The sequence below is a fragment of the Ostrea edulis genome, chromosome 10 (assembly GCF_947568905.1).
Source record: "Ostrea edulis chromosome 10, xbOstEdul1.1, whole genome shotgun sequence".
In the NCBI taxonomy this organism is placed as follows: domain Eukaryota; kingdom Metazoa; phylum Mollusca; class Bivalvia; order Ostreida; family Ostreidae; genus Ostrea; species Ostrea edulis.
The window spans coordinates 16,543,018-16,562,939 of NC_079173.1; the positions used below are offsets into that span (position 1 = coordinate 16,543,018).

At 35.8% G+C, this 19,922-nt stretch overlaps 2 protein-coding genes across 2 annotated transcripts in view; one reads left to right on the forward strand and one right to left on the reverse strand.

The window, feature by feature from the left end:
* Nucleotides 1-2,700, forward strand: part of LOC125665188 (E3 ubiquitin-protein ligase MIB2-like) — a 47,709-nt gene extending 45,009 nt beyond the window's left edge. The window contains exons 18-19 of the mRNA XM_048897807.2: nucleotides 545-790; nucleotides 2,151-2,700. Coding sequence (XP_048753764.2) covers nucleotides 545-790; nucleotides 2,151-2,574 — 670 coding nt within the window. The 3' untranslated portion in view covers nucleotides 2,575-2,700. The remainder of the gene's footprint in view (nucleotides 1-544; nucleotides 791-2,150) is intronic.
* Nucleotides 2,701-5,744: 3,044 nt separating this feature from the next.
* Nucleotides 5,745-19,823, reverse strand: LOC125667490 (nuclear receptor ROR-alpha B-like). The gene is made up of 8 exons (XM_048901014.2): nucleotides 19,684-19,823; nucleotides 15,998-16,336; nucleotides 13,144-13,291; nucleotides 11,008-11,417; nucleotides 10,625-10,744; nucleotides 10,176-10,284; nucleotides 9,609-9,833; nucleotides 5,745-8,997 (listed from the first exon to the last, which is right to left on the reverse strand). Exons 2-8 carry the CDS (start codon nucleotides 16,289-16,291, stop codon nucleotides 8,753-8,755), a joined length of 1,551 nt encoding a protein of 516 aa, XP_048756971.2. The 5' UTR covers nucleotides 16,292-16,336; nucleotides 19,684-19,823; the 3' UTR covers nucleotides 5,745-8,752.
* Between the last annotated feature and the right edge of the window lie 99 nt (nucleotides 19,824-19,922).

The window sequence follows — 19,922 nt, forward strand, 5'->3', positions numbered from 1 at the left end:
GGGTGGGTGGGTATCCATTTATCATGCACAGAAAAAGTTCTAAATCCTGATTATACAAAATGTAGTGCATCAGTATAGAAGAATGACTTGTGTCCCAGATTGTGAGTATATTTGTCATCTGCGTTTAATGACAGGGATGCTATTTTACACACACTTCTAGGTTATCAAGGCCAAATAGAAGAGGCATGCCCTTCAGGTCAAATTCAATGGAAATAGATTGTAAAATTCCATTCAATCATTCAAGTTGTATCCAATTTCAGTTACCCTCTCTGGGATGGTATCTTTCACATTGATTCTTGAAATAAACTTAAAAATCGAGATTTTATTCAAAATTTGACAGCTCAAATACACACGATACATGTCATAGAAAGTCAAACTTAAGTTTGAGATTGTTTTGGAAAAATCCAAGCCTGGTTCTTAATTATTTTTACAGCTCAGATAAAATGATGGAAAGACTTTGTACTCCTGATATAACTATGCAGTGCATGTTGGGAGGAAATACCCAGAGCTCCTGCTTAATCATTTTCTAAAACATTTTATTCAGGTTGTCTAAAAAGGCCAGCTCCTCAACTTTAACAACAACAAAGAGAGGTGTTGGGATTCCTGCTGACTGGGAGCAAATGGGAAAGGGTGAAGCTTTCAAAAGAGTCAGCCTCTCTCCCGATGGAGGAGGAATGTCACAGAAGGAATACCAGATGGTGGCCGACAAGTTCAGGAAAACACTTGGACAGGCCAAAATCCTGCAAATAGAACGCATCCAAAATATGTACAACTGGGAGTGTTATTACTTGTAGGTCATTGATATCATTTATTATTATCCTTCAGAATAATACAGTCAATTTCATTGGTCGAGGGCTGGTCACATGGAGGGAGACAATTCGTGATGTCTCCCTCACGCGCAGGGTGACAACTGTGTTGTCTCCCTCTAGAAGATAACTTTTATATCCCTTAATTAGCAATTCATGAAGAGTTCCAGTGAAGGGGTGGAAATTTGTTATTTTATTCATCCAGTCATTCTTTTGTGTGTTTACATGTTCATTGAAGCTGGTGTACAAGATTTAAGGAACAACATCTCTTATCAAATTCTTGTTAAAGGAACAATAAGCTAGCATGAAATAAAACATCATTGTACCATTCGGTTTTCAAGGCTGCTTGTAAAATTTTCAAGGTCATTGGAAAAGAAAGGCCTTGTTTACAATGAAGATCTAAACCCAAATTTTATATCTGATTTTGGTCAAATGTGTTGGAATGGACAGTCACTAAAAAGAAATTCTAGGATTTTAAGTCTATTAGGCCACCTTTAAAAAAAAATTGTCCACCTCTCCCAACCAACTGACAAAAAAAAAACCCACCCGACTCGAAACTTTTTTAAGTGTCTAAGAAATGATACATATTTTTTAACATTAAGTAATCGACAATTTTCCTCAATGTAGTAAATGGTACCTTTGCATGCATGTATGTTTACTCTCTTGGGAAAAAATACCAGTAACATGGTTATATTGTCCAAAGATCCATCCATTTAAACCACTTTAGTAGTAGGTAGCGTTGCAGAAAAAATGTTCAAAACCTGCTTATGTGGGTTATGAATTTTTTCTGCAATGCTAGCTACCTTCGTCACCCGATAAAGCAACAAAGAAAGTGTCTTATTGTTTAAATAAATTCAAGATGTATCAATTAAATGACATGAAATGGTGACATCTGGGGGAAAGGATGTAAACCTTTAGGGGTGTTCTTTGGTATTGTGGTTAAGGTCACCAATCACAGATGGCAAGAAATGGCTTTAAGCTGATATCTCGAGTATCAGTGGAGAGCATTGAAATTACATGTACTTACTGTCCATTACAAGCCTCCGGCTACTGATCATGTAGAAAATTAATATATTGTGTTTATGAAAGTTTTACCACAGGAGTCTGAAGTTTTATCAATTAAATTAAAGTTGGAAAAAAATTATCCAATCCAGAAAAAAATATACACCGTCTTCTATTAAATAGAAGACAGTGTATATTTTTTTCCAGATTGGACAATTTTTTTTCGGATTTTTATTTTAATTCAATTGATAAAACTTCAGACTCCTGTGGTTATACCTAATGCCAATGAACAATTTATTTGTCATCTAAGAAGTTATAAATGAACTTGTTTTGCTGTCCTAGGAAACGCATTCAGATGGAGCAGAAGTATGGGGGTAGCGGCTGTTCCAATGAGAGGGAACTCTTCCATGGTACACTGCCCAACCTTGTAGACGTCATCTGCAAAGACAACCTAGATTTCCGTCTCGCTGGTGAGAGGGTCGGCGCATTGTTTGGGAAGGGGACGTACTTTGCCTCCGATGCGAAATATTCTGATCTATATGCCCAAGTGGACAAAGACAGAAGCAAGTACATGTTTCTGGTCAAAGTTTTATGTGGCAATTGTGCTCTGGGAGACCCTAAGTATGCTAGACCTCCACCTGTGGATCCGAAGAACCCCATATCCGAGTTGTACGACTGCTGTGTAGATAATCTGGATAATCCGCGAGTGTTTTGCGTATTTGACAAGAACCAATATTACCCACAATATCTTGTCAAGTACAAATAATCAACAACAAAAATTCTAAGAACATGACAATTTTTTTTTTTTACTGCCTGAGTTAATTCCTCTGGAATAGTTATACAAGCTTTTCTGAATTTGAATTCATATTTGCAAATTAAATTTTGTACTCTCGATTTTGTTTTGATATCCAGATGATGTCCATGTTACTGACTATACCACACTCTTCCCCTTCTTAAAGTCTGCCCACAGTACAAGCTCACCCCCAGGACTTGGTACTATGTAGATACTAGTATTGATGGCCGTGAAGCCATTTGCAGTAGTAACTCTGAAAGGAGAGATTGCACAATTATAACAAAGAAAATCTTTGACTTGACTAGGATTTGATTGATTGCTGTTTTCTGCCACACTCAACAATTTTTCAGTTATCTAGTGGCGCCCAGTTTTTATTGGTGGAAGAGAGAGTCCAGATACAATGTACCGAGGAATTTAAGAGACCACCGACCTTCCGCAAATAAACTGGGAAACTTTCTCGCTTACCGGCGCGAGTGGGATTCGAACTTGCGCCCACCAGAGGTGAGAGGCCATGTAATTTTGAGCGCGGTGCTCTAACCACTCGGCCACACTAGGATTTGAACCAGAAACACTTGATGGTAAACATGTATTACAAGACAGGTGGGACTGCTCTACACTCACCGCATTATTAATTCCAAGTGTTCAACTGCCAATCCATAAAGTTTATCACACTGTGAAAGCTCAGTAGTATATTGCCTCTACAACTGCCTCTTGATGGCTCAAACTTCAATCTCTTGAAGTTCTTGATCTCTTAAAGTGATGGTCCCAATTTTTTCTCTATCAGCATGCAATTAAAGAACAAGGGACGTTATTGGCTATGTACTGTGGAGATTTTTTTTTCAGTTTTTCAACTCTCATGCCATGCTTAATTACTCTTTCATTTACACAACTAGGATGTTCTTATCCCACTTACATGAAAATGACGTAATATTTTATTATGACGTCATGAATACACGCTATAGATGAGCTGTTTTAGCGTAATATGTTGATTTGAAATAAAATATGAAATTTTTTTAGCAAAAACAAATACTTTTGCATGCAACAACCAGATTTATATTTTGCATGTTTAATTATCCATTAAAGCTGTATGACCCGATGTTCATGTATTATTTTTGTACATTATTACTTTAAAGCAGATTCATTACTTTATAAAGTTATTAACTTTCCCTTAATTACATGCTTGAAAACATCTGCATGTAAAAGAAAACAGTGAGAATATTATTTGTAAAGTAAAAATAGTGTGGTACATACATAAATCATACAGTGTTAGACGTCTATAAATAGACCCACGTGCGTCAGGGGAATCCCAACATGATGTATTAACTCATACGCAACTGTCTTAGTTTTAAGGCTGAGAGAGCGTAAAACAACAAATATACTAAGAGGTATTTGATATTTTTATTTCTATTAAACTTATGGCACGGTACTGTTGAAACAAAATACACAGCTTTACACAGATAAGACCACCGATGATCTGAAAGTTTGAACTGCATGGTCACTTGGAATGGCAGGGTGACGCGGTTATTTGTAAACATCGATTTAAAACTCAAATAATTTTGGTTAAAACAGGTGAAATAATACAGCCCCATAACTACATACATGTGATGATTTAATAGCGTTTACGAGATGAAAAAAAATATTGTAATTCGGATCATGCAGCTTTAACATTCTTCTTTCAATATGGTGTCGGTTGTTGGCTGCAAACAATATGAATTTTTAAAAAGAATGAATGCGGAAATAGGCTGTTTTCGATGTGCAAAGTGATATTTTGCATGTTGTAGAACTGAAATAAATTACTGTTCCATTATATAACCTCATAAACTTTTACTTACTTTACAATTTAATAAGTATGTCCAGTCAAACAATGTTTTTCCTAGTTTGCCATAAAAAGCTGCACATAATAAATGCAGATGATGTCTGCCTTTTGAGTTACGGAGGCGGATCAAAAATCCACCACATGATGAATGAGAATTATTCTACTTTCATTTTTAAAGGTCTATGGGGAATATGTTTGGACGTCCTGTCTTTTCAAAATAAAATTATTCAAGAATTAATTGAATAAAAAATCAAATCAAAGACACACATAGACCTAATAACTCAAATTTATTTTCTTTTTGCAAAAATCGACCAATATTCGTTCATTTTCGACAAAAACGTTTTATCTCTAGAGCTCGATAGTTGGAATGTCTGTTACTTTTTTACTTTCTTGATCTCTCAAAGTGATTTTATTGTCTTTCACTCTCCGTCTCTGTGGTTGCAGTTTGTGCACACCATCAATCATAGCTGGGATAACAGTGAATGTCTGGGGCTAGCTTGACCTGATGTTAATTACCAGTACTAGGTGTTAAAATTTACATAGATGGCACATCTCCTGACCTTCTTTCTGGAGTGGATAGTTAATTGTTTTAATTGGTCAGTTGTAACCCTGCACCTGTGCTTTGTTTTTGTTATATGTAATCCAACTATAAATAAGAAATGTTTGTAAAACATATATGCACCACGATTTGTAGAAATGCCTTCAAGTAGTATCAGCAATCATCAGGGTGTGACATACTTTCTTTGCATCGAAAAAACAAGACCAATCATGTACTCTCTATGTAATATTTTCACTTGGCATAAGATGTAATATATGTGTACCAAGTTAAGTTTAATGGTCGGCCTTGCCCTAACGAATCGGTCTGCATCCTGCTACTATGACCTTGACCTTAAGAAACAGTAGGCATCCTTTACTTGGCATAAAGTGTATGTGTACAAAGTTTGACAGTCCTAGCCCCAACAATTTGGTTTGTATACTGCCTACAAGATTTTCCTACTAAGTGATACTGTGACCTTGAAAAATAATAGACATCTTCCTCTCATCATGGTGATCAAATCTACCAAGTTTCAATATCCTGGAGCTTACGGTTCGGTTTGTATCCTGCCTACAAGGTTTTCAAACTAAGTGATACTGCGACCTTTACCGTTGACCTATAACATTGAAAAACAATAAGCATCTTCCTCTCATCATGGTGATAAAATGTACCAAGTTATAAAATCCTGGAGCTTACGGTTCGGTCTGTATCCTGCCCACAAGGTCTGGACAGACGACGTCATACATAATACGTCCCTTCTTCGACGGGCGTAAAAAAAAGAACAAATAATAATTTAAACTTTTTGAAAATCTTTTTATTGATGCAAGGTAAAGTTCTGTGTTGTTGAAATTACCTAAAAACATGAAGTACAATATACAATCCCAAACTCCGTACAGTGTCAATTCTCCGGGACTACTTTCTGCTATGAACAATGATATTGGGAGTTTTGGTGTAACAGAATATACTATGCTGACTGGAGCTTGATATAATCAAATTACTGTAAAATCTTAATCATAATGGCCGGATTTGACTTGGACTCTTAGTAATAAAATTTATATAAGGTCTGTTGAACTTCAATTTATCTCGAGTAACCCGTACTGTGAAATTACTTCCAAATTTTCATTGGTTAAGAATTATATTGCATTTTTTGGCAATGTAAAACTGTGCAACACTGTTTGTGTAGCAAAACTTTCACCATTTAACTGGCAACAATTCTACATTCTAGAAAGTATAACATGAAATATATAGATATAGTTAAATATAAAATGTAATTATGTTTTGGGAACCTGATGCTGACTGGGCCAATTATTATTGTAAATATTTTTATTTTCAATCAGTATTCTTGTACTGTATCTTTGCACAGTCCACTCCACGTATATTGAAGTTGGTTAAAACTATCTGTTATATTGAAGTGAAAATTAATCCCCCAGTAGCAACATTTGTGTAGTTCAGCATTGGTTATAATACTGAACTCGATCGGGATATAATGAACAATTCAGGTCGGTCCCCTGAATTTCATTATATCCAGAGAGTAGACTGTACCATTAAAATAATGTAGATTCCATCAGCATTAATTTTCTATTTGACTATTCCCAGTTGTTGAAATGCGCACTATATTTATCAAGATTCATACGCACTCTGTCCAGATCTGTGAGGAATGGCTATCATTTCGATTGGTAAAGATTAAGGTAAAAACACTGGAAACATAATATTCTTGACATTGATCTCCATTCATTAAAAACTAATTTTCTTTAATTTTGTGGTTGAACAAAACCTAGCAACAGAACTAATTGGCTTTCTGAGGTAACAAAACTGCGGATCGATATATATCTTAATACATGTATTTCCCCCAGAGTTGTTATCTGATTTCTATAATTATTAGTTTCAATTGAGCAATGCCACTAATATCAAATTTAATGCCGATGAAATGAATCCATTACAGTGCTATGAATATATAAAAACTGACCGAGAACTTGGATTTCACAAGAGAGATTCCTCATCGATTCAGATGAATATCAATTACTCACATAATAGTATTACTAGTATACAATACACATGTACTACTCACCCCCCCCCCCCCCCCCCCCCCCCCGGGACACACACTCACACCATGGTGCTCCTATAGTTTACCAGCTAGTATATTAACTTGCATCAGGTATTATAATTACTATGCTGCCAATTTTCAGTCCTATTACAACTACATAACACAAAATATACATTTTGAATGACAACTATTATCAAAGGTTAATGTGCATGCAATATTAACTGAATATCAACTTGTATTAAAAAGGATCTCTCGATCTTATGATACACTCTGCATTAGATGTTGTAATCAATATGCTGCCAAGTCTCAATTAAATCACAACATATCAAGCATGTCATTATGAATTACATATACAAAGGACGAAAGACATATAAAATAAAGTATGCTTTTACAATGTGTTGACGCCAAGTCATTTATTGAACATTGGATTGGATAAAATTCCCTCACTACAATCTATCAATAAAATAAATAATATATGTTTATATGACGATGAAGGATGCACAAAAGGGTTATGATCTGATGCATGTAGAGAGTAATTCCCATAAATATACAATTGTTATAAAATGCATATTTTTCTGTATATATAGAAAGGAATATGATTTTCAGAGCACTGGATATAGTTTAACTTGATTGTCTTTTGTTTGATTGTTTATTGTAAGAATTGAGCATGCTGGCTGAGGTTAAAAATATATTGCAGCCTGCAGAATGATATGACCTTTGTCCTTTTAAGGCTTCTTTTGACTTCTATCCCCATTTGCATAAAGAAAACATTATATACATGGATTAGATAAAAATTCTCAAAGAAGACACCCTAGAAAGAGACCTATAATATAGTAATAAATCTTAATAAATATAAAATTGTACAAAAAAATTCCTAAATATAGCTACAATGTACATTTAGATTACTTCTGTGTAGGCGAGAGGAACTATTTTTTGGCCTAATCACGATATACAAACTATACTGTAAAATCATAAATTTTCACGAAGATTTAATTTTCAATCTTTTAGTGGTACAGTAATAAGTGCATACCCAAAAATTAAAATCCTAAACGGACTGAACCAAAGTAGAAAATTAAAATCCTAAACGAACTGAACCAACTTTTCCACCACATTATCAAGTCTCCATTTTCCTACAACTGCAAAAATCTTGTCCAATGAAAATCGGTGAATTTACAGTGGTTGGAATTTTACAGAGATGTATACATACATGTACCTGTAAATCTAATTGAACACAAAAGGATCCTAAACACTAGCAAAATTACTGTGGTTAATAATAATGGGGAAAATAAAGATATTCTTCAGTCTCTGCGAGATATTCTACTACAACATGTCTAAAGAATTTCTCTTATACTTCTGTTAAGAACAATGAAATCATAATATTGTATAAATTAAATGATATGTATATTAGGGTTTTATATCACAGACATTGATAAAAGTCGCACAACAGAAAGTGGTAAGTAAAGCCAGAAAATTATATACAAAGTGAAGATATCAATGGGACCATTCACGGAAACATTTTACTCAGGACAAATAGAAATGAGAACTGCAAAAAGCAACCATGCTGAGATTAAGAGAGTGGAATGTATGTTGTGTAATATAAAAAAACAAATGTATATGATTAACAGAAGGTAATTAATGGGCACTGTCGATATGACATTGTGTCTTCCAAAGAGAACTGTGCAGCACACTGGGTTGTCATGGATGATATCATTCCACCAAAGTATTTAGTGAATTAATGAACGCACACTACTGGTAATCAGTCTATGAGAAAATGAAGTAGTTCTGGCATATGCTGTTGAATCATGGGGTCTTCACACATCTGTTTATAAAATTTGAGGAATTCCTCATTCATTTCTCTCAACTTCAGAAACACGTTTAGGATTTTAGAGAAATGCAGTCCACTCTCGCTCTTCACTCTTTTGTTGAGCAAGTATTGCAGTGCTTCTATAAATAGCATCTGTATCTTCTCCACGTCGTCCCGGGCGTCCAGTTCACATCTGTCTGCAAGACAAAATTGAGACGATCACAACTTCTTGGGTCTTTCCAGTAACCTCGGAAACGACATCTTGAATGCATTACGTTCACAGGAAGTATGAAATTTGCACAAAATATGGACGCTTCCAACTGCTGTCACAAATTAAGGATTATTTCAAGTGTTTATATAGACTAAACATGGGGAGAGCTAATTTTTTTCTATCAATTTTTATTGGAAAAAAAGATAAATAATTTGTATTGTATTTTGATTTTGTACAAAAATGGAGGTTTCCGTAATGCATTGAAGGTCTTTTTTTCCCCCTGCTTGCTAGAAAACCATAAAGCATGAAGACAAGGTAAAACAACTTATAATGATGAATTTTATTAAATTAATAGTAACCTTCCTGTACACGTTTACTCATTTTTTAAACGTTTAGAGGATTTAAATGGAATGTTGTCATTTAAACGTGTAATCGTTTTGCCCTTACAATGGTGTCAAGTCGCCTTACCTGTAAATGTTAGGCCAACCTACCTGTAAATGTTAGGCCAACCTACCTGTAAATGTTAGGCCAACTTAGTTAGGCCAACCTACCTGTATATGTTAGGCCAACCTACCTGTATATGTTAGGTCAACTTACCTGTAAATGTTAGACAGATGGCGAGAATAACAGCATGTTCCTGCGTGGTCAGATGGAGATTTCTGACGTCGTTTGAGATATTTAACCACTTCACCGCCATCTCCTCGGATATGTACGGGTAATACTGTCTGATGGGATATACATGCCCTTTATACGTCATCAACATTTTAGTCTCAGAATCGAAACATCTGTAGCCCAAAATAAAGAAGAATTCCAGTCTTGCAGCTGAAAAAATACAATAACATGCTATTGAAAATCCCAATGTTAGCATTATTCTGATATCAATATGAATTTGAGTAGCTTGTGCACCTACATGAAACTTTGAATTTTTTCACTATTAGAGTATTTGCCTAAATGGTCCTTTAACATAATCGTTCTTCCTCACTTCGAATATTTTTCATCAGAAATACCAAAACCTCAAAAACATTCTTATGAAACAAATTCGTACCTTACTAATAAAAAAAAGAATGAATTCCTAGACATTTTTCATACAATATTGCTGACATGGTGCAGCCCGTCAAATTTAATTACTCTGTACAGATTCAAAAATTTCTACGATACGTTTACCTTTTAGAAGCTTAGCTTGGTCTGTGGGTGGTAATTCAGAGAAACCTGGGATTCCATGAGTAAACCGCACATACTCGTGAATTAGAATAGCTAGCTCTTCTCTGATTACCTGTCAATATAATATATGCCTGTCAATATGTTATAAACATGTATATGTGTATATGATTAGCTGTCAATATGGTATATATACATGTATCTGAGTAGCTGTCAATATGGTATATATACATGTATCTGACCTGTCAATATAATATAATACGTGTATCTGACTACTCAGATATAGGTGCATAGAAATTTTATTTCATAAAACATAAGCATAGAAGCTCTCAATTCAAATTTCAAACAACACATTTTACTGATTTCATAAAATGTGCAAAAAATCTCACAAGTTTGCATGAAACTATTTTTTTTTCCTTTAAATTTACACTGCTTTCTGCCGCCATGTTTTCTACCTGAAAAATTTCCAACCGTCCATCCATGTCCATTTGTGTATTTTTGTAAATTTCACTGTAGACTCCAGCAGGAATGGGGTCCATATTACCAAACATCTCCACCTTCTCCTTGTGCTTTCTCTGTATAAAGGAATTCACAAATATACATTAATGTAGTACTTTAAACCAGAAATATCCAAAAATAATAAGATTGTTGTCGTAAATTTTTATGCACAGAATGTAGATATCAATGCTTCAAGTAAGTGGGTTTATATCATCAATGAATACGGACCAAAAGCAGCCCCTTATCAATGCTGGGTTACAATCATTCTGAAACATTCTAATCACAATACAGAAATCCTATTAAACGTACTGCATTATTTAACAAAACAAATACAGCTCACATAGCCTTCTTTTATGACACTGTTCGCCTCCTCATCAGTCAGTGTTTTGATATGTGGATTGAGCTCATGGTATCCCTTGACAATACTGTCCAACAAGCTTGCCATCTCGCTGTCCTCAGGACGCACCTCATTGACCTTTGACCCTTCATCAGAACTTCCTGTTCCTGAACTGGTGGAATCCTGGGAAGCCGTACCACTACTTCCTGTGGCCCCTGTATTTGAATCAGTTGATGTCCCCCATTGCTTTGGTAAAGATAAGTCAATACATTCTTGGCTGTTATTGAAATTTGAATTCTGATTTCCTTGAGATGATGAGCTGTCTTTGTCTGTGACATTCTCCTGTTTTAACTTTTTCATTTGCTCGATGGCATGAGCCCTCTCTGTAGATGTGTATCTGCCTTGACGGATTCCTGCAAATGAGAACTCTCCTCTCAGCTTTGCTGTGTCACATCGTCGCAAGCCACGGCTGACACGTACGCTCCTCTTTCACATGAACGGGAAGATGAGCGTACATTTCAGCCGTGGCATGCGATGATGTGTCACTCACTATCTCATCAATAGATAATAACATTTACCGTGTATTTATTCATCATTGTTTGAAGGGGATCAATGTTTGTGGAATAATCATGTGAAATATCAAAGCTCTAGCACCTACTGTTCAAAAGTTATTAGCAAGGTTAAAGTTTCAGACAAAATTACAGACAAGACAAACACAATATGCCCCCCCATAAAACATAAATTTCATTCATTTACAGTGTTTATGTGTTAATATATGAGAAGTACCTGGTAAAATAACAAGACTACATGTAATTCATACACACCCTTCACACAAATTCATGCTTAAAATTCTGAATCATATAACACATATGAATTGTATATTACATGTATACGAATGCAAGGTGTGAACAAATGTAAAGCAATGTCACAGATTTTGTTTCATTAAAGGGGCATGGACACGATTTGAGTTGATAATTTTTCAAATTTTATTTTTCCATTTTTATTGTTTACAATGCTTAACTAAAACTTTCCTAATGGTCAACCAAAATTTGGATATCAGTTGTTGAGTTATAAGATACAGCACTCGGAATTCTTTGTTATATAAACAAGGCTCGTGCCATGTTTTTGTTTACATTAGACTGTTTAATAGAAAATAGCGTGTTTAAAACAAAATGAAATGTGCCAAACACGAGAAAATATTTAATTGTGTTACAAATTCACTTATAAATTGAAAAAATCTGCTTTAAACGAAACTTTTACTAGTTTATTTGACCTATGTAAACAAAAACATGGTATGAACCTTGTTTACATAACAAGGCCTTGTGACCTCTGTATCTCCCATGTACTTTGACTACTGACATTCAAATTTTTGTTGATCATTAGTAATATCTTAGTTAAGCATTCTAATTATTAAAAATCAAAAAATAATTTTTTTAAATTTTCAGCTCAAATCGTGTCCATGTCCTTTTGATAAGTAAAACATGGTTAAAATGAACCTTCCCAGCCAGCGAAAAGCAGTTCATTATAACCAAACTTCATTATACAGGAAAACATGGTTATAATGAACCTTCAAGGCCAGCGAAAAGCAGTTCATTATAACCAAACTTCATTATACAGGAAAACATGGTTATAATGAACCTTCACGGCCAGCGAAAAGCAGTTCATTATAACCAAACATTGATAAATCCCACTAACATTTTCATTTATTTGCCTTTCTTGGGAGAATAAATATCACTTCACAATAAGTGTGAATTCATTATAAGTGTGTTTGTTACAAGCAGGTTTTACTGTACATATCATTACATATTAAGTGTGAATTCATTATAAGTGTGTATGTTACAAGCAGGTTTTACTGTACATATCATTACATATTAAGTGTGAATTCATTATAAGTGTGTATGTTACAAGCAGGTTTTACTGTACATATCATTACATATTAAGTGTGAATTCATTATAAGTGTGTTTGTTACAAGCAGGTTTTACTGTACATATCATTACATATTAAGTGTGAATTCATTATAAGTGTGTATGTTACAAGCAGGTTTTACTGTACATATCATTACATATTAAGTGTGAATTCATTATAAGTGTGTATGTTACAAGCAGGTTTTACTGCATGCATGATGCTTAGATTTATACCTTCTCTACACATGCCCAAGTCCAGACATTTCTGCATTCGGCAGGCAGAACAGAGGGAGCTCTTCTTACTGTTTGAGACTTCTAGGCACTTGCCCCCTTTGCTACATTTGTAAGGAATTTTTCTTTGTAGGTATCTTCTAAAAAATCCCTGAAAAGTTCAGTTTTGCCAAATAAGTACATGCATCATACAGTACTATTAAAGACACGATTTGTCAAAAAGTCAAATGTTCCTCAAACTAGAAGACTTAAGCAGGTATAACACCCCTGAGAAATCTGATACGGATGGAAAGTGGAGGATATTAACATAATATTTTGAAATCAAAAAGATTTAAATTTACCTTATTTAGTTAAAAATTGCAATTTCTAATTAGTAGAAAGCAATTTAGTAATCTGAGAGAAAATTAAAACCCCTGCTAGACTTGAACACATGGAATACAGATCAGCACTCGACATGTTAAACTACTGAGCTACCCAGCTAGGCAATCTACAGGTCAGCAGTCGACACGTTAATCTACTGAGATACCCAGCTACGCAATCTACAGATCAGCAGTCAACATGTTAAACTACTGAGCTACCCAGCTAGGCAATCTACAGGTCAACAGTCAACATGTTAAACTACTGAGATACCCAGCTACGCAATCTTCAGATCAACAGTCGACACGTTAACCTATTGAGCTACCCAACTAGGCAATCTACAGATCAGCAGTTGACATGTTAACCTACTGAGCCACCCAGCTAGACAATCTACAGATCAGCAGTCGACATGTTAACCTACTGAGCCACCCAGCTAGACAATCTACAGATCAGCAGTCGACATGTTAACCTACTGAGATACCCAGCTAGACAATCTACAGATCACCAGTCCACATGTTAACCTACTGAGCTACCCAGCTAGGCAATCTACAGATCAGCAGTCGACATGTTAACCTATTGAGCTACCCAGCTACGCAATTCCATTTAAAAGAAAAGTACATGTTATATTGCTGATATTTATATTTTTCAAAAGGTAGTCAGCCATTATGAGATGTATTCCTCTTTAAATGTCCATATATTTTGTTATGCAATAGGAAGAGAGAAAATGCAGTGGACCAGATTAAGTTTTAAGCCTGGAACCCCTGACTTTCCAGTGCTCTACTACCTGTGCTCTCTGGTCATCTGCAATCATCCTCAACTGACCTTCACATCCTGTTCCTAAAGGAAAGTAGGATATCCACTGCCTGGCAGTTTCACCTGTCAGTTCCAGGTGCAAGTCATAGCAATAAATGAAACTTACAATGTACCAGAGAGAGAATCTGACTCCAGAATCTACAGTCTGGTGATCCGACTCCAGAATCTACAGTCTGGTGATCCAACTCTAGAATCTAGTCTGGAAATCTGACACCAGAATCTACAGTCTGATAATCCAACTCCAGAATGTACAGTCTGGTGATCCGACTCCAGAATGTACAGTCTGGTGATCCGACTGCAGAATGTACAATCTGGTGATCCAACTCCAGAATCTAGTCTGGTAATCTGACACCAGAATGTACAGTCTGGTGATCCAACTCCAGAATGTACAGTCTGGTGATCCAACTCCAGAATGTAGTCTGGTGATCCGACTGCAGAATGTACAATCTGGTGATCCAACTCCAGAATGTAGTCTGGTGATCCAACTCCAGAATGTACAGTCTGGTGATCCAACTGCAGAATGTACAGTCTGATAATCCAACTCCTGAATCTACAGTGGTGATCCGACTCCAGAATGTACAGTCTGGTGATCCGACTGCAGAATGTACAATCTAGTGATCCAACTCCAGAATGTAGTCTGGTGATCCGACTGCAGAATGTAGTCTGGTGATCCAACTCTAGAATCTACTCTGGTAATCTGACACCAGAATCTACAGTCTGGTGATCTGACTCCAGAATCTACCATCTGGCAATCCAACTCCTGAATCTATAGTCTGGTGATCCAACTCTAGAATGTACAGTCTGGTGATCTGACTCCAGAATGTACAGTCTGGTAATCTGACTTCAGAATGTACAGTCTGGTGATCCGACTCCAGAATGTACAGTCTGGTAATCTGACTTCAGAATGTACAGTCTGGTAATCTGACTTCAGAATGTACAGTCTGGTGATCCGACTCCTGAATCTACAGTCGGGTGATCCGACTCCTGAATCTACAGTCGGGTGATCCGACTCCTGAATCTACAGTCGGCTCCTGAATCTACAGTCTGGTAATCTGACTTCAGAATGTACAGTCTGGTGATCTGACTTCAGAATGTACAGTCTGGTGATCTGACTTCAGAATGTACAGTCTGGTGATCTGACTTCAGAATCTACAGTCTGGTGATCTGACTTCAGAATCTACAGTCTGGTGATCCGACTCCTGAATCTACATTCGGGTGATCCGACTCCTGAATCTACAGTCGGGTGATCCGACTCCTGAATCTACAGTCGGGTGATCCGACTCCTGAATCTACAGTCGGGTGATCCGACTCCTGAATCTACAGTCGGGTGATCCGACTCCTGAATCTACAGTCGGGTGATCCGACTCCTGAATCTACAGTCGGGTGATGCGACTCCTGAATCTACAGTCGGGTGATCCGACTCCTGAATCTACAGTCGGGTGATCCGACTCCTGAATCTACAGTCGGATGATCCGACTCCTGAATCTACAGTCGGGTGAAGTACCAGTTGAGCTATCTGGTCACCATACGTTGTTTAAGATAACTCTAGAATGGCTTAATGAATTAATCTCCATTCCCAAATTATACTTCATTTTGATTTATAATTACATTTTAGTCTTTTCAGAGACCAGGTCAGCAGTATGTCAACAATGAAATTTACACCAAAAACCATTCAGCTGCCACTCACTTTACAAGCTTCACAGCTGATGACTCCATAGTGATTCCCAGAAGCCTTTTTGCCGCATATTTTACAAGGAGGTAGTTCAAGTGGAACAGCATCGGGAATATATTTGTCTCTCTTTTTACGTTTCGGCTTCATAGGTTCTGGATTGTTCGAGCTCTGGCTGATTTCCTGTTCCTGTACATGGGGTGTCGTCTCCAAGGAACTCTGTGACAATTCACCTGATTGGTCAATACTAGAACTCAGCTTGTCTGGTTGAGAGGACTCAGCTGGTAAGACTGTGATCCTGTTTTCCTCCATTGTTTTCTGACTATAGCTGAAGTTGATTTCAGTGGAATAGCATGTCTGTAATGATCATGAAAAACAATGTGATTATGGTAACTAATAAGTAAATGATAAGTCTGTGTGCATCCATAAATGCAGCATCCATGCAAATTTGAATCATCTAGAGCTAACAGCTTCATGAAAATGCAAAGAACATAACCACTGATAAAATGGCAACTTATCTGAAAAATATAGGTTGAACGCAGTATCCAAATTATGAATATAGTTGAATCTTGAAAACTTTATTTATAAAATAGTTTAAATACATTAGTATTCGATTCATAAAAGAAGTCTCTGAATCAATCAACTCGCTCTCTATAATGTTTTTAAAAAAGCTTTTCGAAGTTCAGTTTGAAAGAGAATAATCATTTCCATGTCTTCAGTTTTCAAACTTCTGATATTTCATACAATATTAAATACCTGGAAACTGCTGAAAATCAATTGTGCATGTACACTGAATTTAAAGACTTTCTTTTGGTTAATCAGATATCCCCATAACACAACATTCAGAAACCAGAATTGAACCAGCAACTCAAAACACAAGTTTTCTATGCACTGAATACATGAAATATATCCTTGGAAACCAGTACAGAAATTTGTGTACGGTAAAACATTTATCTAATATTGAATTATTAAATGTCTAATAGAGAAGGACCACCTTTATTAAAGTTCTGAATACATCAGATAAAATTACAGTGCATTATTAATTAATGCTGGAATGTGAATAGTACCTAGCTGCACTGCCCTAACCAGTAACAGTAGCACTGTCAACATATCATTATGGAATTTAATTCAAACAGCTAGGTCCAGCACAATCTCTATAGCATATTTAGCTAAACTTTATAAAGCTATATGAAATCGCTTGATTAGGCTAAGTTCAGATTGAATAAGATTGACATACCTATTATTAAGTGCAATGGCATAGCCAAAACTTTATACTTTCTGAGCATGTTTATACTTTGAATTAACCATTTACTGTTCTGATTAGTGTACATAACAATACCATGTCGTTTGTCCTATTTTGAATTTTTATGAAAAGAGAATTTCTTTTGTGTTGTAATAACTGTCCACTACCCTGTGTGCATTGAAGCATAGACAAGTGTGATGATGAAGTGATTTTCTTGAAATTCAACAACACCACAAAACATTTCTAAACACATATCAAATGATTAATAAGCAGACAACTTACAGAGACTAGACAAATACCAAGACTACATTGATCTATTAAAAACACATCTGCTCGCCTTCAGCGTCCACGGGAAAAAGAGACATCGATCTAGCAAAACGTGCAATACCAGAAGACCCCTAGCCCGACCTGAAATCCAAATATCCACCCCCAATTTCACTACAATGACTTTACAGTGTGGAATCTGATTATTCCTTGGTTCATCTTTAATTTTCATTCTCTGCTGCTGAAGATTTGATAACTTTTGCTTAAAGCTGTATTATCAGGTATTGTTTTTGTACAGAATTACTCTAAACATGTTAAAGCAGATTAATTAGTTTTTAAAGTTTTAACCTTTCCCTTGATATAGCATTATATGCTTGAAAACATTTGCAAGTAAAAGAAACAGTGAGTAGATCTATTATATGAAAAGTAAATATAGTGGGTATGCATAAATTATATATTGCAGGGCTCAAAAATAATTAGCGAAAAATTGAAAAAATTGCAAGTAAAAATAGTGGACACTCGAAAATCTTAGCGATTGGTGATTTACAAACCATGATCGTATCCATTTTATATGGTAATTCGCTTTTGTTAAACTTGCACGCAATCAGAATCATACAAACGCGCTTACATGAACAATCGATTTCAACAACTGTTTCGATTTGTATTTTTCTTTTACAAATTTTTAAGAAACTCAAGAGTCAAAAAAAGTCTTTAAAGGTCGGACATGGCATAATGGTGAAAAATATAGACATGTGCCACGAGTCCTGTTCATTTGTAGGGATCATTAAATTGAATTCCAAGTATGAGGTTTTTGTTATTGATTAAATTAATATAAAAAATAATCGGAGTCTATGTTTTACCAAGTCTTCCAGTAGCCCTTTTTATCAGAACGGAGAGCAGCGTCGTTTGTATTTATTTACGGATCATCGACAAACAACAACTATATTCCTTCACAACAATTATTAATCACTCCAACATGTCCTACCTACGTTAGTTTGTTGTCATATTGAGGTCGGGTTGTAGTGATGACACAAGTGTGCAGTGCTGACCGCAGAGACGATAAATAAAAAAAAATTCATGGGACTCATGCTGCTTATAAACCATGAGTGTGGGATTCGTTTTGAAAATTCCCTAGTGACAACCCTGATGTGGCATGAAATTGGATAACTTTAGATCTAGACTTGTCCAAACAATGCCTTAATTAGACCCACTAGACACAGTAATCATGGGGGAAATCATTGATTTTAAAAACACATAAAAAAAAACACCACTTCATTATTTTTATTTTAGCCTGTAGGTTTTCATTTTAGCCTGTGTATTTTATACCTAGGCTAAAATTAGTCTGTGGTAGGAAAAGTTAATTTCAACCCTTAATGTCTGTTATAGGCATCTATAAATAGCCCCACACACATCAGGGGAATCCCAACATGATGTTTATAACTCTGATACAACTGTCTATAACTTGAAGGCTGAGAGAATTACTAAGAGGTATTTGATTATCTTATTTCTCTTAAACTTTGTTGTAGCTGTACACAGATAAGTGCCTTTGAAATTCTGAATGGAATGGAACTGTCACTTGATTCGTGCATCAAATCTAGAAATGGCCAAATGACAGTTGTTTGTAAACACCGATTTAAAATCAAATTCATTCTGGTTAAAACAGGTTAAATAATGTATGGTATCAGGGTTGTCAATAGAAATTATTGCAGATGAGTCCCGGACTGGTGGTTTATAAGCAGTCCGTGACACATCCGCTGGACTCGCCATATCATACTTGCATCCCAAATGAATTTTCTGCGTTTAGGACGCAGATTCTTGCGACTGCATTAGTGACTACCCTGGGTATGTCATACAGCCTCATAAATATGTACGTATATGCCATGATTTAATGCATTTTTACAAGGTGGAAAAAATTTGTAGAATTTCAGGCCATGCAACTTTAACAATTTAATAATCCTATTTGACAATTTTGAATCAAAATTCTACCTAAGGGGTGTAGTTTAAGAAGTATCAATAATTTGTTGTTTAAGGTGTTGTATGGAGTACAAGGACGATTTTTTTTCCTCTATGAAATATGATGCTACATATTTAATAAAGCTACATATAATAGCTATATAGAGATTGTGCTGGGCATGTTTACATTGCAGTCATCACTCTAGCTAAGGGAGTGGCTCCATGTTTGGAATGAAGATCTTACCTTTCCACGTTATAATTGGTACCGTATAAAGGACATATGTCTGTCAGGCGTGGTTTTTATCTACCTTGCCTTATAGATAACGGATCGGGCAGTGTGAATAACTGAGTTGGCATGACCTACGAGTGCGAAGCTAGGTGACGTACGTAGGTCATATCTCGTGGGTAGATACTGGGTGAAAATCAGTTTCTATTTTTCCTATCAATCTATGCACTCTTCCTAATAAATGAATCCAATTTGGA